Source organism: Mytilus galloprovincialis, chromosome 12 (assembly GCF_965363235.1).
Source record: "Mytilus galloprovincialis chromosome 12, xbMytGall1.hap1.1, whole genome shotgun sequence".
Lineage (NCBI taxonomy): Eukaryota > Metazoa > Mollusca > Bivalvia > Mytilida > Mytilidae > Mytilus > Mytilus galloprovincialis.
In genome coordinates, this window is record NC_134849.1 from 7,199,943 (window position 1) to 7,222,603 (window position 22,661).

General features: G+C 31.4%; 1 protein-coding gene across 1 annotated transcript in view; it reads left to right on the forward strand.

The window, feature by feature from the left end:
• The window catches only part of LOC143055181 (GTPase IMAP family member 6-like), a 53,310-nt gene that overhangs the window by 12,973 nt on the left and 17,676 nt on the right, over nucleotides 1-22,661 (forward strand). Inside the window, exons 4-5 of the mRNA XM_076228320.1 lie at nucleotides 200-277; nucleotides 829-870. Coding sequence (XP_076084435.1) covers nucleotides 200-277; nucleotides 829-870 — 120 coding nt within the window. The remainder of the gene's footprint in view (nucleotides 1-199; nucleotides 278-828; nucleotides 871-22,661) is intronic.

Below are 22,661 nucleotides of genomic sequence, written 5' to 3' on the forward strand. Positions count from 1 at the left end.
TACGACCTAGGACATGTAGAATTTTCTTGCTTTCCTAAAACTATTTACTAAACCAACTTGTAATTTGAAAAGATCTTAACTGCAGTCTCAAAGTCACAAGATTTCCTACATCTTATTCTGATTGGTAATTATTTTTGTACTAAATACTGTCTTCATTTGTTGTGAAGATTTAAAAGGGTCTAATATATTATGACTTCAGTTGCAAGGCCACTACCACCCTTACCTACAGATGAAGTACAGATGAGAGCAGTCAAAACGAAAAATGACAGTGAATCTGGTAAGAATATTTGCAACAACATACACAAAATTTACTGTTCTGTCCGATATATTAAAAGTCTATCACGAATACCACAAAATCACACAGTATGTCACTCATTTACTTCGATTTTCATTCATTGCAGACCCATTGGTGGCCTTCGGCTGTTGTCTGCTTTATGGTCGGGTTGTTGCCGCTTTGACACATTCCCCTTTTCTTCTCAATTTTACAACTGTATTTATTCGTTGCAATTTTTTGCTGTTATGTTATATGTTAAATATGGATCAATTTTAACAATATTAACAAAATTAAGGATTTTCTTATCCCAGGAGTAGATTACCTTAGCCATATTTGGCACAACTTTTTTGGAATTTTGGGTCTTCAATGCTCTTCAACTGTATACTTGTTTGGCTTTATAACTATTTGGTCTGAGCGTCACTGATGAGTCTTATGTAGACGACACGCGCGTTTGGCGTATTAAGTTATAATCCTGGAACCTTTGATATGTTTTAATCATATGGTTTTCAAATACAGATGTTATTGCTGGGTTTTGACTTTCTTTTATATTTTAGGTGTCATTGAAAAAAGAAACAACGAACAAATAGATTATGCAGGTAAAACAATTAAATTTTGATTGATATGTATTTGTTAAATATGAAAATAACACAATCAAGAGGTTTTACAAATGAAAATAACTCTTTAATTTCTGCATGCGACGAGTCGATTTTTCTGGATTTACCTTATCAGGAAAGCCCAAAGTCGAATATTTGAAAGATCATTATGTATTTGAAAGAACATTATGTATAAGGCTTTATCTTACACAGCTACTTTTGCATAGGTACTTTGCCTGTACTGGAAATGTCAAAAAGAAAATAATAAAATTGAGAATGGAATAGACCATAGAAAAAAAAAACAACAGCAGAAGGTCACCAACAGGTCAGGAGCCTCTGGCCTTTGTTAGTCTTGTATTATTTTAATTTTAGTTTCTTGTGTACAATTTGGAAATTAGTATGGCGTTCATTATCACTGAACTAGTATATATTTGTTTAGGGGCCAGTTGAAGGACGCCTCCGGGTGCGGGAATTTCTCGCTACATTGAAGACCTGTTGGTGACCTTCTGCTGTTGTTTTTTTTCTATGGTCGGGTTGTTGTCTCTTTGGCACATTCCCCATTTCCATTCTCAATTTTAGTTCCGATGCAAAGACCCTATAAGTGAATCAATATTAACGCCAAAATATGCAATCTTTAATGACCTGACGACAGTATCGTAACTATATCCCTTATTAATAAATCTATTCAACGGTTTTGTTAGTTTTTGAGGTGAATACTGACACCTTTGTGCTTTATAAAGAATATTTCCATAAAAAAATGGATGTGAAATACCTGAACGTATAAAAAGTCTGCATGTTGAGCTATATTTACGAATGATGTCCTTATACCGCTGATGAAATTTAGTAAATGTTGTGACAAGTTTGTGATATCGAAAACCCTGGTGTAATAATTTTTCAGTAATACATAAACTTCTCTCGTTAAAATCTAAAACATTGTTACATACACGAGCGAATCGTACAAGTTGAGATATATAAACACCGTAAGATGGTTACAAGGGAACGACACCATCTAAAAATGGATAATTAACGATAGGAAATGAAAAATCATCTCTTTTATCATAAATTTTAGTATTCAGCTTTCCGTTAGTGATATAGATATCAAGATCGAGGAAAGGACAGTGGTCATTGTTAGTATTAGCTTTATTTAAAGTAAGTTCAGCAGGATAAATTTTTTTAATATACATACTGAAGTCGTCATTATTGAGAGCCAAAATATCATCCAAATATCTAAAAGTATTATTAAATTTGTTTATCAGATGTTGTTTTGATGGGTCTTTGCTTACTTTTGTCATAAATTGTAACTCATAGCAATACAAAAACAGGTCCGCAATAAGTGGTGCACAGTTATTCCCCATTGGAATTCCGATAATCTGACGATAAGCAAACAAAAATGTTATCTAGTAAAAATTCAAGGGCATATATAGTATCAAAGCATGTCCAATTGACATAGTTTTTTTGTTTATTGCTGCTAAAAAATGACCTAAAAGAGTTTGAACAAATATATTCACATTCTGACTTTTTAAATGCCCATATAAATAGGTGTGTGAATTTTTTCTTAATGAGAATGTGAGGCAATGTGGTATACAGGGTAGAAAAAATCAAAACTTTGAACAAATTCAAAATCACCAATATAAGCATGCAATTTATCAAGTACTTCCAACGAGTTCTTGACACTCCAAAACTAATTAATTCCACTATTTTCGAAGGCCTTATTTGAACAATTTATTATCAGATTTTTAATTGTACCAAGTGTGCTGGTAAGAAGAATAGACAATTTAGTAGTGAAACAATGGCTTGAAGACGAAATAAATCTATATTTGTAAGGTGTTTTGTGTAGCTTCGGAAGCCAGTACATAGTTGGGACTTTCATTGTATTTGGCTCTGCTGTAAAGCGGTAGCTAAAAGTTTATGTTTGTTACAGATGTCGTTTTCTGAAAATGGAGTCAGTTGGAATGTTGGTGAATTGGTGATTTCTTTTTTCAGAACCTCAATGTAAAATTTACGTCAAACAATAATAATGTTATTAGCAGCTTTATCGGCCGGGACAAAAACAAATTTCATGGCTAGTTCTTTTAGTTTATGTTTGATACGAGAAATAGGTTTTTTGTGGTTATTGTTAATAGTAAAATGTTCTTTAAAATGTTGAATACGTATATCAACTATCTTCATTACTGAATTAAAAAAAGAGTCCAAAGATTTTTTGTCAGCTTTTTCCCGTTTTATCCATTTCATACAGTTACCTGTTGTAATCAATCAGTGTTGAAGTTTTCAATTTGTATGTTTCTTTAAAATTTACCTGTACAGGTAACTTAGGTTTCTTTCAAAATTGACATTTCACCTTTTTTTGAAAATGTAGAATAAGACATTGTTTTAGTCTTTGTTAATCAAATATTATTTTTGATTTTTCTGTCTTTTGAATTTATTCAAATTTATTTTTTTATTTGTTTTTATTCATTTTTTGTATGATTTTGTTTCTTATTCTTTTTTAAATGTCTTCTTAGTAAGAATCTTGAGAAGCAAAACGACAAAAATGTCAAAGATAAAGTTATTGACTAGCATTTGAAAGACAACAGACTTTAATTAATTTTTTTTAAAAGTAAAAAAAAAGTTAATGTGCATGATGTTCATTGCATTTAATTGTTTATTTGCCCTATTTAATGAATTATCATTAATAATAACTAATAATCAAGCAAATGATATTTTTAAAGAAACCATGAAGGAAGTAATTTTTAGCAAGCCTGTTTCTTAACAAAATAAAATGATCACACAATATCAATCCTCTTATAATAAATTTTTATAACATCGATTATTATTCAGGAAAACTACAAATATCATTATACGTTTTTAATAGGAAAAAGCTATTTTTGTCTATCTTTTTTTTTTTTAATCTGAAATCAGGAGTTAACATAATTGACATGTTGAAGAGACTTATTTTCCAAAAAAATATTTAAAGAAAAAAACTGTCTTGCTTTGCTTTTTTGAAACAAATGTGAACTTATTAAATATGACATCTTCAGTTTGGCTAATATCTGTCAGTTAAAAGCCAAAATTTGACAAAATACACTTATATAGATGTTACACTTTTATGGTCTTTTAATTAAATCATTTTCTGTGTACATTTATATTTTTGGAAGTGCTGGACTGGTATGATACATATTTTTTGGTATACATTTGCAAATATTTCCCTAAACCCAGGCCTTTTAGATAAAGTTAACAATTTCAGGGACTTAAATGAATTAATACTTTAAAACCCTTGATGAAAAATCAATTTAGAGAAAAATATAAGAACATTTTTGAAAATAGATTTAAGAATAAAAACTTTGGTAAAAACTGTATACTCAAATGTGTCACATAGACATGATAGAGAGTTAGTGGTCATAAAATTTTAGAAATAGAAAATAGTGGACAATATAAAATTCCTTGAAAAGATAGAATATATAAATTGTGCCACTTGCTGGACAATGAAGACCACTCCTTCCTTAATTGTAAAATTAACAAAACAACTTGAGATAATCTATTTGAAAATTGTTTACCTTCTCATTATATTGTCTCTTACCCAAGAACAAAAAGTGAAAGAAATACTAAACTTTTATTACATCAATATGTTGAAAATATTGGCTCCCTTATAAAATAGTCATTATTTGAACTGAGGGCAGAAGCCTAAACAAAATCCATGTGTTTTAATTTCTTATAGAATTGTTAAATCTTTGCATTATAATTAAGTCTTTTCACTTTTTTGTGAAAAGACTTATTGTATTTCTTCTGATTATTATTATTATTAAGTCTTTCCACTTTTCTGTGGAAAGACTTATTGTTTTTCTTCTGATTATTAAGTCTTTCCACTTTTCTGTGGAAAGACTTATTGTTTTTCTTCTGATTATTAAGTCTTTTCACTTTTTTGTGAAAAGACTTATTGTATTTCTTCTGATTATTAAGTCTTTCCACTTTTCTGTGGAAAGACTTATTGTTTTTCTTCTGATTATTATTTTTTTTTTTTTCTTCCGCCAAATTTTGATCTTGCAATAAATGTTTGTTTCGCAATATGTCGCTTAGATATTTCTCATATGGTATCGTATAGTTTATGCGCTTTTAAATTTCACCCTGCTAAGGCGAACCATTTTCTTTGTAAGAGTTATCTCCCTATTCACTGTTTATCATCTGTGTGCATCTCCTTCATAACCAAAAAAGATAGCGACAAAATTCCTTTTACTAATTGTTTGTTACATCCTCAGGAATTTTTGGCTAATTTGGATCGAAGCGATTCGATGACATTTTATAGGAGTTATCTACCTTTACAAAATAAATTTGTCGGTATGTTTTTTTAACTCATAAACAGTTAACCGTATAACCCTGGAATGTTTTTATTTGAGGCCCCTAGGTCCTAACTTAGAAAATGAGGTCAAGGTCAAAGGTCAAGTTTTCAATTGTGACTTTTGCTTGTTTTTTCATTTTCTCCAACACTTTGAGAGATACATATAAAAGAACAAGTGCAAAATGTCTGCTTTATTGTAATGAAGATATGCTACATTTAGTCTTATACAATTAAATGGCATCTTGAAGGAGTTGGTGCCCCTGAAATGTCTTGATATGAGGTTATTTGATTATAACTTCAATTAAGTTCATTATAAAGACATTTGACCTAGTACAAAAGGTTAAATGACAACTGACCTTGAAAAATGGCTACCGGAAGTGACCTTGAAAAAACCGGAAGTAGTCTGTTTTGCAATTTTTTCACATAAAAGTACTCAGAATCCATATATTTTGTCATATGGATACATAAACTGATAACTGAAGACTAAAAATGACTACCAACAAACCGGAAGTGGTCAATTATCTCCCACTCTACATACAAAAGTATATAGAACTATATATTTTTGGAATCAGTGTGAAAGAAGCTATCATATGAGACTGGAAGTGACATTCATTTCACCTGAAGTAGCATATTATCTCCCTTATATCACTCAAAAAGATAACTAAACCATTATTCATCGCATCAGTATGAAGAAACTACCTTCTTATCCAAATTTCTTTGGTGTGGAAAGACTTTCAATTGTTCTTTGAACAATTAGTTTTTAATTATTATTTTTTTTATTTTTTTCTTCCGCCAAATTTTGTTCTTGCGCAAAATGTTTGTTTCGCAATATGTCGCTTAGATATTTCTCATATAGTATCATATAGTAAATGCGCTTTTAAATTTCACCCTGCTAAGCGGAACCATTATCTATGTAAGAGTTATCTCCCTTTTCACTGTTTACACTCTGTGTGCATCTCCTTCGTAACAAAACAAGATAGGGACAAAATTCTTTTTACAAATTGTTCGTTTCATCCTCAGGAATTTTTGGCTAATTTGGATCGAAGCGATTCGATGAAATTTTATAGGAGTTATCTACCTTTACAGAATAAATTTGTCGGTAAGTTTTTTTAACTCATAAACCGTTAACCGTATAACCCTGGAATGTTTCTATTTGAGTCCCCTGGGTCCAAACTTAGAAAATTAGGTCAAGGTCAAAGGTCAAGGTCAAGTTCTCAATAGTGACTTTTGCTTTTTTTTGCATTTTCTCCGACACTTTGAGAGATACATATAAAAGAACAAGTCCAAAATGTCAGCTTTATTGTAATGAAGATATGCTACATTTAGTCTTATACAATTAAATGGCATCTTATAGGAGTTGGTGCCCCTGAAATGTCTTGATATAAAGTTATTTGATTACAACTTCAATTAAGTTCATTATAAAGACATTTGACCTTTTACAAAAGGTTAAGTGACAAATGACCTTGAAAAATGGCCACCGGAAGTGACCTTTAGAAAACCGGAAGTAGCTTTTTTTGCAATTTTTTCACATAAAAGTACTCAGAATCCATATATTTTGTCATATAGATACATAAACAGATTACTGAAGACTAAAAATGACTTCCAACAAACCGGAAGTGGCCAATTATCTCCCATTCTACATACAAAAGTATGTAGAAACTATATGTTTTTGGAATCAGTGTGAAAGAAGCTATCATATGAGACCGGATGTGACATTCATTTCACCAGAAGTAGCATATTATCTCCCTTATATCACTCAGAAGATAATTCAACCATCATTTATCGCATCAGTATAAAGAAACTACCTTCTTATCGAAATTACTTTGGTGTGGAAAGACTTTCAATTGTTCTCTGAACAATTGGTTTTTAATTATTAAGTCTTTCCACTTTTCTGTGGAAAGACTTATTGTTTTTCTTCTTCTGATTATTTTTTTTTTCCGCCAAATTTTGTTCTTGCGATAAATGTTTGTTTCGCAATATGTCGCTTAGATATTTCTCATATGGTATCGTATAGTTTATGCGCTTTTAAATTTTACCCTGCTAAGCCGAACCATTTTCTTTGTAAGAGTTATCTCCCTATTCACTGTTTATGATCTGTGTGCATCTCCTTAGTAACAAAAAAAAGATATCGACAAAATTCTTTTTACAAATTGTTTGTTACATCCTCAGTAATTTTTGGCGCATTTGGATCGAAGCGATTCGATGAAATTTTATATGAGTTATCTACCTTTACAAAATAAATTTGTCGGTATGTTAATTTAACTCATAAACAGTTAACTGTATAACCCTGGAATGTTTTTATTTGAGTCCAATGGGTCCCAACTTAGAAAATGAGGTCAAGGTCAAAGGTCAAGGTCAAGTTCTAAATTGTGACTTTTGCTTGTTTTTGCATTTTCTCCGACACTTTGAGAGATACACATAAAAGAACAAGTGCAAAATGTCAGCTTTATTGGAATGAAGATATGTTACATTTAGTCTTATACAATTAAATGGCATCTTATAGGAGTTGGTGCCCCTGAAATGTCTTGATATGAAGTTATTTGATTATAACTTCAATTAAGTTCATTATAAAGACATTTGACCTCATACAAAAGGTTAAGTGACTAATGACCTTGAAAAATGGCTACCGGAAGTGACCTTTAGAAAACCGGAAGTAGCTATTTTTGCAATTTGTTTCACCTAAAAGTATCCAGAATCCATATATTTTGTCATATAGATACATGAACAGATTACTGAAGACTAAAAATGACTTCCAACAAACCGGAAGTGGCCAATTATCTCCCTTTCTACATACAAAAGTATATAGAAACTATATATTTTTGGAATCAGTGTGAAAGAAGCTATCATATGAGACCGGATGTGACATTAATTTCACCGGAAGTAGCATATTATCTCCCTGATATCACTCAAAAAGATAATTAAACCATCATTTATCGCATCAGTATAAAGAAACTACCTTCTTATTCAAATTACTTTAGTTTGGAAAGACTTTCAATTGTTCTCTGAACAATTGGTTTTTAATTATTATTTTTTTTTTTTTTCCGCCAAATTTTGTTCTTGCGATAAATGTTTGTTTCGCAATATGTCGCTTAGATATTTCTCATATGGTATCGTATAGTTTATGCGCTTTTAAATTTCACCCTACTAAGCCGAACCATTTTCTTTGTAAGAGTTATCTCCCTATTCACTGTTTATCATCTGTGTGCATCTTCTTCGTACCAAAAAAAGATATCGACAAAATTCTTTTTACAAATTGTTCGTTACATCCTCAGGAATTTTTGGCTCATTTGGGTCGAAGCGATTCGCTGAAATTTTATAGGAGTTATCTACCTTTACAAAATAAATTTGTCGTTATGTTTTTTTAACTCAATAACAGTTAACCGTATAACCCTGGAATGTTTTTATTTGAGTCCCCTATGTCCTAACTTAGAAAATGAGGTCAAGGTCAAAGGTCAAGGTCAAGTTCTAATTTGTGACTTTTGCTTGTTTTTGCATTTTCTCTGACGCTTTGAAAGATACATAAAGAAAAACAATTGCAAAATGTCTGCTTTATTGTTATGAAGATATGATACATTAAGTTTGATACAATTTAATGGCATCTTATAGGAGTTGGTGCCCCTAATATGTCTTGATATGAAGTTATTTGATTATAACTTCAACTAAGTTCATTATAAAGGCATTTGACCTTGTACAAAAGGTAAGGTGACAAATGACCTTGAAAAATGACTACCGGAAGTGACCTTGAGAAAACCAGAAGTAGCCTTTTTTGCAATTTTTTCATATAAAAGTACTCAGAATCCATATATTTTGTCATATAGATACATAAACTGATTACTGAAGACTAAAAATGACTTCCAACAAACCGGAAGTGGCCAATTATCTGCCATTCTACATATAAAAGTATATAGAAACTATATATTTTTGGAATCAGTGTCAAAGAAGCTACCATATGAGACCGGAAGTGATATTCATTTCACCGGAAGTAGCTTATTATCTCCCTTACATCACTCATTAATATAATTAAACCATTATTTATCGCATCAGTATGAAGAAACTATCTTATCAAAATTTCTTTGGTGTGGAAAGACTTTCAATTGTTCTCTGAACAATTGGTTTTTAATTATTATTTTTTTTTTTTTTTTTTTTCTTCCGCCAAATTTTGTTCTTGTGATAAATGTTTGTTTCGCAATATGTCGCTTAGATATTTCTCATATGGCATCGTATAGTTTATGCGCTTTTAAATTTCACCCTGCTAAGGCGAACCATTTTCTTTGTAAGAGTTATCTCCCTATTCACTGTTTATCATCTGTGTCCATCTCCTTCGTATCCAAAAAAGACAGCGACACAATTCCTTTTACAAATTGTTCGTTACATCCTCAGGAATTTTTGGCTAATTTGGATCGAAGCGATTCGATGACGTTTTATAGGAGTTATCTACCTTTACAAAATAAATTTGTCGGTATGTTTTTTTAACTCATAAACAGTTAACCGTATAACCCTGGAATGTTTTTATTTGAAGCCCCTAGTTCCTAACTTAGAAAATGAGGTCAAGGTCAAAGGTCAAGGTCAAGTTCTCAATTGTGACTTTTGCTTGTTTTTGCATTTTCTCCGACACTTTGAGAGATACATATAAAAGAACAAGTGCAAAATGTCTGCTTTATTGTAATGAAGATATGCTACATTTAGTATTATACAATTTAATGGCATCTTATAGGAGTTGGTGCCCCTGAAATGTCTTGATATGAGGTTATTTGATTATAACTTCAACTAAGTTCATTATAAAGGCATTTGACCTGAAACAAAAGGTAAGGTGACTAATGACCTTGAAAAATGACTACCGGAAGTGACCTTGAGAAAACCGGAAGTAGCCTTTTTTGCAATTTTTTCATTTAAAAGTACTCAGAATCCATATATTTTGTCATAAAAATACATAAACTGATAACTGAAGACTAAAAATGACTTCCAACAAACCGGAAGTGGCCAATTATCTCCCATTCTACATACAAAGTATATAGAAACTATATATTTTTGGAATCAGTGTGAAAGAAGCTATCATATGAGACCGGAAGTGACATTCATTTCACCGGAAGTAGCATATTATCTCCCTTATATCACTCATTAATATAATTAAACCATTATACATCGCATCAGAATGAAGAAACTACCTTATCAAAATATCTTTGATGTGGAAAGACTTTCAATTGTTCTCTGAACAATTGGTTTTTAATTATTATTATTATTAAGTCTTTCCACTTTTCTGTGGAAAGACTTATTGTTTTTCTACTGATTATTAAGTCTTTCCACTTTTCTGTGGAAAGACTTATTGTTTTTCTTCTGATTATTATTATTATTATTATTATTATTTTTTTTTTTTTTTCTTCCGCCAAATTTTGTTCTTGCTCAAAATGTTTGTTTCGCAATATGTCGCTAAGATATTTCTCATATGGTATCGTATAGTTTATGCGCTTTTAAATTTCACCCTGCTAAGGCGAACCATTTCCTATGTAAGAGTTATCTCCCTTTTCACTGTTTATGCTCTGTGTGCATCTCCTTCGTAACAAAACAAGATAGCGACAAAATTCTTTTAACAAATTGTTCGTTACATCCTCAGTAATTTTTGGCGTATTTGGATCGAAGCGATTCGATGAAATTTTATAGGAGTTATCTACCTTTACAAAATAAATTTGTCTGTATGTTTATTTAACCCATAAACAATTAACTGTATAACCCTGGAATGTTTTTATTTGAGTCCCCTAGGTCTTAACTTAGAAAATGAGGTCAAGGTCAAAGGTCAAGGTCAAATTCTCAATTGTGACTTTTACTTGTTTTTGCATTTTCTCCCTCACTTTGAGAGATACATATAAAAGAACAAGTGAAAAATGTCTGCTTAATAGTAATGAAGATATGCTACATGTAGTCTTATACAATTAAATTGCATTTTATAGGAGTTGTTGCCCCTGAAATGTCTTGATATGAGGTTATTTGATTATAACTTCAAGTAAGTTCATTATAAAGACATTTGACCTTAAAAAAAAGGTTAAGTGACAAATGACCTTGAAAATGGCTACCGGAAGTGACCTTGAGAAAACCGGAAGTAGTTTTTTTTGCAGTTTTTTCACAAAAAAGTACTCAGAATCCATATATTTTAACATATAGATACATAAACTGATTACTGAAGACTAAAAATGACTTCCAACAAACCGGAAGTCGCCAATTATTTACCATTCTACATGCAAAAGTATATAGAAACTATATATTTTTGGAATCAGTGTGAAATAAGCTATCATATGAGACCGGAAGAAGCATATTATATAAACCATTATTTATCTCATCAGTATGAAGAAACTATTTTCTTATCAAAATGTCTTTGTTGTGGAAAGACTTTCAATTGTTCTCTGAACAATTGGTTTTTAATTATTATTATTTTTTTTTTTCCGCCAAATTTTGTTCTTGCGATAAATGTTTGTTTCGCAATATGTCGCTTAGATATTTCTCATATGGTATCGTATAGTTTATGCGCTTTTAAATTTCACCCTGCTAAGCCAAACCATTTTCTTTGTAAGAGTTATCTCCCTATTCACTGTTTTTCATCTGTGTGCATCTCCTTCGTAACAAAAAAAGATAGCGACAAAATTCTTTTAACAAATTGTTCGTTACATCCTCAGGAATTTTTGGCTCATTTGGATCGAAGCGATTCGATGAAATTTTATAGGAGTTATCTACCTTTACAAAATAAATTTGTCGGTATGTTTTTTTAACTCATAAACAGTTAACCGTATAACCCTGGAATGTTTTTATTTGAGTCCCCAATGTCCTAACTTAGAAAATGAGGTCAAGGTCAAAGGTCAAGGTCAAGTTTTTAATTGTGACTTTTGCTTGTTTTTGCATTTTCTCTGACGCTTTGAAAGATACATAAAGAAAAACAATTGCAAAATGTCTGCTTTATTGTTATGAAGATATGATACATTAAGTTTGATACAATTTAATGGCATCTTATAGGAGTTGGTGCCCCTAATATGTCTTGATATGAAGTTATTTGATTATAACTTCAACTAAGTTCATTATAAAGGCATTTGACCTTGTACAAAAGGTAAGGTGACAAATGACCTTGAAAAATGACTACCGGAAGTGACCTTGAGAAAACCAGAAGTAGCCTTTTTTGCAATTTTTTCATATAAAAGTACTCAGAATCCATATATTTTGTCATATAGATACATAAACTGATTACTGAAGACTAAAAATGACTTCCAACAAACCGGAAGTGGCCAATTATCTGCCATTCTACATATAAAAGTATATAGAAACTATATATTTTTGGAATCAGTGTCAAAGAAGCTACCATATGAGACCGGAAGTGATATTCATTTCACCGGAAGTAGCTTATTATCTCCCTTACATCACTCATTAATATAATTAAACCATTATTTATCGCATCAGTATGAAGAAACTATCTTATCAAAATTTCTTTGGTGTGGAAAGACTTTCAATTGTTCTCTGAACAATTGGTTTTTAATTATTATTTTTTTTTTTTTTTTTTTTCTTCCGCCAAATTTTGTTCTTGTGATAAATGTTTGTTTCGCAATATGTCGCTTAGATATTTCTCATATGGCATCGTATAGTTTATGCGCTTTTAAATTTCACCCTGCTAAGGCGAACCATTTTCTTTGTAAGAGTTATCTCCCTATTCACTGTTTATCATCTGTGTCCATCTCCTTCGTATCCAAAAAAGACAGCGACACAATTCCTTTTACAAATTGTTCGTTACATCCTCAGGAATTTTTGGCTAATTTGGATCGAAGCGATTCGATGACGTTTTATAGGAGTTATCTACCTTTACAAAATAAATTTGTCGGTATGTTTTTTTAACTCATAAACAGTTAACCGTATAACCCTGGAATGTTTTTATTTGAAGCCCCTAGTTCCTAACTTAGAAAATGAGGTCAAGGTCAAAGGTCAAGGTCAAGTTCTCAATTGTGACTTTTGCTTGTTTTTGCATTTTCTCCGACACTTTGAGAGATACATATAAAAGAACAAGTGCAAAATGTCTGCTTTATTGTAATGAAGATATGCTACATTTAGTATTATACAATTTAATGGCATCTTATAGGAGTTGGTGCCCCTGAAATGTCTTGATATGAGGTTATTTGATTATAACTTCAACTAAGTTCATTATAAAGGCATTTGACCTGAAACAAAAGGTAAGGTGACTAATGACCTTGAAAAATGACTACCGGAAGTGACCTTGAGAAAACCGGAAGTAGCCTTTTTTGCAATTTTTTCATTTAAAAGTACTCAGAATCCATATATTTTGTCATAAAAATACATAAACTGATAACTGAAGACTAAAAATGACTTCCAACAAACCGGAAGTGGCCAATTATCTCCCATTCTACATACAAAGTATATAGAAACTATATATTTTTGGAATCAGTGTGAAAGAAGCTATCATATGAGACCGGAAGTGACATTCATTTCACCGGAAGTAGCATATTATCTCCCTTATATCACTCATTAATATAATTAAACCATTATACATCGCATCAGAATGAAGAAACTACCTTATCAAAATATCTTTGATGTGGAAAGACTTTCAATTGTTCTCTGAACAATTGGTTTTTAATTATTATTATTAAGTCTTTCCACTTTTCTGTGGAAAGACTTATTGTTTTTCTTCTGATTATTAAGTCTTTCCACTTTTCTGTGGAAAGACTTATTGTTTTTCTTCTGATTATTATTATTATTATTATTATTATTTTTTTTTTTTTTTTCTTCCGCCAAATTTTGTTCTTGCTCAAAATGTTTGTTTCGCAATATGTCGCTAAGATATTTCTCATATGGTATCGTATAGTTTATGCGCTTTTAAATTTCACCCTGCTAAGGCGAACCATTTCCTATGTAAGAGTTATCTCCCTTTTCACTGTTTATGCTCTGTGTGCATCTCCTTCGTAACAAAACAAGATAGCGACAAAATTCTTTTAACAAATTGTTCATTACATCCTCAGTAATTTTTGGCGTATTTGGATCGAAGCGATTCGATGAAATTTTATAGGAGTTATCTACCTTTACAAAATAAATTTGTCTGTATGTTTATTTAACCCATAAACAATTAACTGTATAACCCTGGAATGTTTTTATTTGAGTCCCCTAGGTCTTAACTTAGAAAATGAGGTCAAGGTCAAAGGTCAAGGTCAAATTCTCAATTGTGACTTTTACTTGTTTTTGCATTTTCTCCCTCACTTTGAGAGATACATATAAAAGAACAAGTGAAAAATGTCTGCTTAATAGTAATGAAGATATGCTACATGTAGTCTTATACAATTAAATTGCATTTTATAGGAGTTGTTGCCCCTGAAATGTCTTGATATGAGGTTATTTGATTATAACTTCAAGTAAGTTCATTATAAAGACATTTGACCTTAAACAAAAGGTTAAGTGACAAATGACCTTGAAAATGGCTACCGGAAGTGACCTTGAGAAAACCGGAAGTAGTTTTTTTTGCAGTTTTTTCACAAAAAAGTACTCAGAATCCATATATTTTAACATATAGATACATAAACTGATTACTGAAGACTAAAAATGACTTCCAACAAACCGGAAGTCGCCAATTATTTACCATTCTACATGCAAAAGTATATAGAAACTATATATTTTTGGAATCAGTGTGAAATAAGCTATCATATGAGACCGGAAGAAGCATATTATATAAACCATTATTTATCTCATCAGTATGAAGAAACTATTTTCTTATCAAAATGTCTTTGTTGTGGAAAGACTTTCAATTGTTCTCTGAACAATTGGTTTTTAATTATTATTATTTTTTTTTTTCCGCCAAATTTTGTTCTTGCGATAAATGTTTGTTTCGCAATATGTCGCTTAGATATTTCTCATATGGTATCGTATAGTTTATGCGCTTTTAAATTTCACCCTGCTAAGCCGAACCATTTTCTTTGTAAGAGTTATCTCCCTATTCACTGTTTTTCATCTGTGTGCATCTCCTTCGTAACAAAAAAAGATAGCGACAAAATTCTTTTAACAAATTGTTCGTTACATCCTCAGGAATTTTTGGCTCATTTGGATCGAAGCGATTCGATGAAATTTTATAGGAGTTATCTACCTTTACAAAATAAATTTGTCGGTATGTTTTTTTAACTCATAAACAGTTAACCGTATAACCCTGGAATGTTTTTATTTGAGTCCCCAATGTCCTAACTTAGAAAATGAGGTCAAGGTCAAAGGTCAAGGTCAAGTTTTTAATTGTGACTTTTGCTTGTTTTTGCATTTTCTCTGACACTTTGAAAGATACATATAAAAGAACAATTGCAAAATGTCTGCTTAATAGTTATGAAGATATGCTACATTAAGTCTGATACAATTTAATGGCATCTTATAGGAGTTGGTGCCCCTAATATGTCTTGATATGAAGTTATTTGATTATAACTTCAACTAAGTTCATTATAAAGGCATTTGACCTTGTACAAAAGGTTAGGTGACAAATGACCTTGAAAAATGAATACCGGAAGTGACCCTGAGAAAACCGGAAGTAGCCTTTTTTGCAAATTTTTCATATAAAAGTACTCAGAATCAATATATTTTGTTATATAGATACATAAACTGATTACTGAAGTCTAAAAATGACTTCCAACATACCGGAAGTAGCCAATTATCTCCCATTCTACATACAAAAGTATATAGAAACTATATATTTTTGGAATCAGTGTGAAAGAAGCTATCATATGAGACCGGAAGTGACATTCATTTCACCGGAAGTAGCATATTATCTCCCTTTTATCACTCAAAAATATAGTTAAACCATTATTTATTGTATCAGTATGAAGAAACTATCTTCTTATAAAGATTTCTTTGATGTGGAAAGACTTTCAATTGTTCTCTGAACAATTGGTTTTTAATTATTATTATTTTTTTTTCCGCCAAATTTTGTTCTTGCGATAAATGTTTGTTTCGCAATATGTCGCTTAGATATTTCTCATATGGTATCGTATAGTTTATGCGCTTTTAAATTTCACCCTGCTAAGGCGAACCATTTTCTTTGTAAGAGTTATCTCCCTATTCACTATTTATCATCTGTGTGCATCTCCTCCGTAACAAAAAAAGATAGCGACAAAATTCCTTTTACAAATTGTTCGTTACATCCTCAGTTATTTTTGGCCCATTTGGATCTAAGCGATTCGATGAAATTTTATAGGAGTTATCTACCTTTACAAAATAAATTTTTCGGTATGTTATTTTAACTCATAAACAGTTAAACGTATAACCCTGGAATGTTTTTATTTGAGGCCCCTAGGTCCTAACTAAGAAAATGAGGTCAAGGTCAAAGGTCAAGGTCAAGTTCTCAATTGTGACTTTTGCTTGTGTTTGCATTTTCTCCAACACCTTAAAAGATACATATAAAAAAACAAGTGCAAAATGTCTGCTTTATTGTAATGAAGATATGCTGCATTTAGTATTATACAATTTAATGGCATCTTATAGGAGTTGGTGCCCCTGAAATGTCTTGATATGAGGTTATTTCATTATAACATCACCTAAGTTCATTATAAAGGCATTTGACCTTAAACAAAAGGTAAGGTGACTAATGACCTTGAAAAATGACTACCGGAAGTGACCTTGAGAAAACCGGAAGTAGCCTTTTTTGCAATTTTTTCATTTAAAAGTACTCAGAATCCATATTTTTGTCATATAGATACATAAACTGATAACTGAAGACTACAAATGACTTCCAACAAACCGGAAGTGGCCAATTATCTCCCATTCTATATACAAAAGTATATAGAAACTATATATTTTTGGAATCAGTGTGAAAGAAGCTATCATATGAGACCGACAGTGACATTATTTTTCACCGGAAGCATTATATTATCTCTCTTATATCACTCAAAAATATAATTTTCACCATTATTTATTGCATCAGTATGAAGAAACTATCTTCTTATCAAAATTTCTTTCATGTGAAAAGACTTTCAATTGTTCTCTGAACAATTGGTTTTTAATTGTTTTTGTTTTTGTTTTTGTTTTTGTTTTTGTTTTTTTTTTTTTTGTCACAAACTAAATTCCATATAATTAAATGACAATACAAATATTATCAAATTTTGTTGAATTAATGAATATTTTGAATATATTTATTCAATAGAGAAATAAGGAATTGCCTAAATTTTATTTAGAATAAGTTCTAAAGACAATCTTTAACATTTGTAAAACAGTATTGAATGCAGATAAATATATATCTACTATGATTTAAGTATAAATCATTTTGATTTAAGAAAATTAATTGGAGAAACTACTTTTCAATAGAAAAAGGCAGGCATTAGGAAAGTTTGCATTATATTAGAAGATGATATTCATTTATTCTTCACTTACCATAAAGTACATGTAAAAAATAACTTAAATTTATTAAACAGGTAAAATGTCAAAAAAAATATTCATGAGTCAAAATATAAAAAAAATCGTCTAGTTATATTATTTAATTTTATTTTTGAATTTTCTTGTCATAATCACAGTAATTAAATGTCACAAACACATACATGTATATTTTACCTGAGACACATGACCTGTAAGTTATATAATTTTAACACTTTAATGCAGTCAAGATTTACCTTTATCCTTGACTAGTTTTTGATTAATACCTTGTGTATTAATTTAGCAACAGGGGGTATAATGATGGACATATAGGGCCACCATGGTGGACATAACTTTTATGGCCACCATGATTAAGATAATGTCACAGGTAGTACTGTAAGTATGGAGTGAGTCGTGGATGATATTACGACACTCATTCCAATTAATAATTGACGGGGGACGATATTTAGGTCCTTTACTGAGGAATGATTTTAACTCTCGGTCTTGAACGATGTTAAGATCACCTGTTATAACATGGCAAATGGGTCCATAAATATATTCGGAGGTACTACAATTACATGAAGTAGGTGTATTTTTACTGATATTAACATCTTTACACAGTTGACTATAATTAAACACAAATTTCCGGGTAGATTTCTTGTAAATATAGAGGTAGCTCAGTATTGTCAAAATATCCAGGAACTTGTTCTTTAACAGAATGGTCGTTAAATATACCGGCAATATTTACAAAATCAAAACCTTTATTGACATACTTTATTTTAATAAAATGTTTTTTATGATCTTCAGGGCGATCAATTTTGGGAAATAGTTTAGAATAACAATATGCCATAATAATTTGAACAATTTCATACTTAGGACTGCTATATGAAATTGTGTTGCAATCCTCCAAAATTTTATTTAACTCATTAACCGGTAATGAACAGAGTTTTGTTAACAGATAATGTCTTCCGTTGTTTTTTGAAATAGAAATTAGGTCCGAAATATTGGTATAATTAACCCGAAATTTTCTTTGATTGCGATTTGTTCTACGGCCGTGAGAACGGTTTTTACGAACAGTTTTAGAAACTATATCCAAAATGTTAAAGGAATCGGTTCTAGATATATTACCAATTCCCATGATATTATCATTAAGACCGAGAGGGTAGACTGTTTGTAATTTTTTAATCCAATTTATTCAATTATTTTCCGTGATCGTACAAACTTTGAATGAGATTCACAAGGCTGCTTATTTACTACTCCTTAAGGTTGAACTGCTAAATATTTAAAAGGATGGTTATGCTTCTTAAGGTGTTGGTAAATGATACTTTTGAATTTATTGGGTCTTTTAAAACGATACAGATGTTCTTGAGTGCGTTTAGATAAATATCGTCCAGTTTCTCCTACGTACTGAATACCACATCCCGGTTTGTTTCATGTGAGTAAATAAATAATACTGTTTGTTTTTCAAGTTATATCAGTTTCAAAATTCAAAGAAAATGTGCGACCATTAAACGTGGACCTTACCTTATTTTCGATGGAAAGACGAGGACATGTAAGTCATTTTTTTGGCATGACACTTATCGATAGAAGGGTAACCACGATTTTTATTGTTAAAAATGTTAGCGATGGTGGTATTTTTAGATAACCGATTTTGAAGATTGAGACGTGTAGATACCCTTTGAACAAGTTTAGTATTTAATATTTTTCCATTTCTAAGCTTCATAATTGTTTTAAAAACTGGCGTCCAGAATATGAACCAGCATACAATAATTTGAGTTATGTAAAATTGATAAATCTGTTCGGCTAAAAATGTCAAATTCTATCAGTATTAATTACCCGAAAAAGATAGGGTATATCAGGGTAGGACTGATGGCTGACTAAATAGTAGAATGGGGCTGAATATTGAAATACTAGTTTTAGATAAATATTCCTAAAGTAATGAACTAGCGCAGTTCTCGCTCGGACATACACTCCATAATCTAGTATATTATAAGAGCATAAACCTGAAGCACGGGGAGGCACTCTACTGCCTCTACACGGCACTAAAGACAAACTCTGTAAAAAATAAAATTGAGAATCGAAATGGGGAATATACCAAAGAGACAACAACCCGTCCATAGAAAAAAACAACAGCAGAAGGTCACCAACAGGTCTTCAATGTAGCGAGAAATTCCCGCACCCGGAGGCGTCCTTCAGCTGGCCCCTAAACAAATATATACTAGTTCAGTGATAATGAACGCCATACTAATTTCCAAATTGTACACAAGAAACTAAAATTGAAATAATACAAGACTAACAAAGGCCAGAGGCTCCTGACTTGGGACAGGCGCAAAAATGAGGCGGGGTTAAACATGTTTGTGAGATCTCAACCCTCCCCCTATACCTCTAGACAATGAAGAAAAGTAAACGCATAACAATACGCACATTAAAATTCAGTCCAAGAGAAGTCCGAGTCTGATGTCAGAAGATGTAACCAAAGAAAATAAACAAAATGACAATAATACATAAATAACAACAGACTACTAGCAGTTAACTGACATGCCAGCTCCAGACTTCAATTAAACTGACTGAAAGATTATGATTTCATCATATGAACATATTTTGTTACTTTAAAATTGTTGTAATACTTAGTTACCTATATTTTACTGTACTTGATTTGTACTTGAAATTTATGTACTACAGATTTTTTGTTACACCGTTGCATTTTCAGCATGTTGAAAGTTTGTCTATTTCAAATCTCTTAAATTACGATTTCAAACATGAAGTAATGTGATCACTGCTAGTATTATTTCTTTACCAAAAACTTGTAGTAAATACCATGTACTAAAAAGACAGGTATCTAAATGTAATAGTTACTTTGAGGTAAATATTTATCACTAAATATTAAAAGTAAATTTCCAGTACTACAGATGTTTAGGACAGAAATAGTACCTATGCAAAGTAGCAGTGTAAACTGATATCCGATTCAAAGATGGTGTCCCCCTTGCATAACGGAGTTGATACCTTAATTTCTTTATAATTATAAATTTACAAACGGAAAATTGCAGATAGGCTTCTTATCAATCAATCCAGTACCAATGTTCTTGATTTTTAGTGTAAAATGCGATGTGAAATTGGAATGGCAAAATCCTTGAAAACATCATGTCAGTCCGGTCATTAAAGTTCTGACTACTCAGTTGGTGATATCTTCGGTGCTTGTGATATTTACCATGTGATGTAAAAATAAAAGGGGAAAACACTTTATTATGTTTATACGTCCGAAAAACTTTTATGGAATTATCAGGAACGCTCAAAGCAATATTTGAAAGCCAGAAAGTCAAGTTGAAAGATACTTCACAATAAATTATTTTAATAGAAATGATGATTTCCAAATAGAGGGACTGAAAAAACAAAGGAACAGGTAAACTCATATATTGAAAATAAACTGACAACACCTTGGATTAAAAACAAAAGGAGAAACCCACAAATAGTGGTAAACAAGGTACACCATAGAAAACTGGGAGTGATCTCAGGTGCTTCGGAAGGGTAAGCAAATCCTGCTCCACATGTGATACATGTCGTGTTGCTCATGTTATTACAAATCCGGTATATAGATTCTTTAATAGATTCCTTGTGAGCTGTAAGTCTCTATCAAGGAAATCTTGAGAGAAAATTCAAGCTAGAATATCCTATCAATTGGAAGAAATATAATCCGTATGCAGAAGCTGCTAAAATGTTGCTTCACATAAATGGAAAGTTCACAATTGGAAGCTGAAATCATCTCTTTTGTCGTAAAAACTTGTTTTCAACCGACCCTTATTGTCAATTTCTAGATGTAAGTCAAGATATGTTGCAGACTTAACTGTATGTGTTGTATTGTTTATCGGATATTGCAGACTTTTCAAACCAGTCCGCATTGGAAAAGATAAGAAAAAAAGATCTTTTCTTAATCTTTCCTTTGCCAACAAAGGTCTCGATGGCGTCAACGTAGGCAATATTCTTCATCACAAATTAGTTCAATCGAAAATACCTCCTTATTTCAAAGATAGTCTGTACTAATCATTTCTTATACCTATACCAAACCTATTGCAACAAACACGTTTTGCAGGATCTCAATATTGACGATTTCAAGTCTAAACCTCCTGATTGCACTTGTGCTAGTTCCCAATTCACATATAATCCGGCTTTCCACGTTATTACCGGTAACCTCACATTGTCAATAGCACTTCCCTGCGAAATGTGTTATCGAAAGGTCCGATATATCGTGAGCCTAAATTTAACAATTGGAAATACAACTTCAAAATTTTGATGGATTCAGGCGAGGATTATGTCAGGCAATAGTCTAAGCTCGAGAAAGAAGACGTAGACACTCTTTCCGTATGGATTAAAGCAGTGAGGTCTTTCATACAGATCAGAATTAAGAAACTGAATGAGTCTATCAATGTTTATGCTACGTCAATCTTTTAAGACCCAAACGTTGCAAAACAGTTATCCTTCCTCTATGACAAATATGTTGTCCCAACAGATAATGCCCAAACAACATCGTGTTTGTGTTTAAAACTCATTACATTAACTTCTTGATAAACGAATTAGGTGTTTTCAATAAACTTGGAAACTCAACATTTATCCTAATGACACTTACCCTAGAAATTCTGGATAATCATAGGTCTGTTTTATGTTCCTTTTGAATTTCAACCAAAGATTTCGAACTGGATCATCCATCACTGTATTGGATACCTAAACTACATAAGTGTCCTTACAAACAACGGTATATTGCTGTGTCTTCACAGTGCTCCACGAAACCCCTTTCTAAATTATCAACATCTATTTTATCAGCTATCAAAGCCCAGCTTCAAAGTTATTTTGAAACTGTCTCTTCTAGAGGTGGCTTGAATCAGATGTGGATACTTAGAAATTCCAAAGTTCTTTTAGAGTACATACAATCTAACTCTCTTTCATCTTGCAATAGTATTAAAACATTTGACTTTTTTACACTTTACACAAGTATTCCATATTCCAAACTTAAAGACAAATTGGAAGAGTTGGTATTGCTTTGTTTCATAAAAAAGAATGGCCAACGTAAATACAAGTATCTTGTCTTAGTGAGGGATAAATCCTACTTTGTAAAGGATTACTCTGATTCAAACAA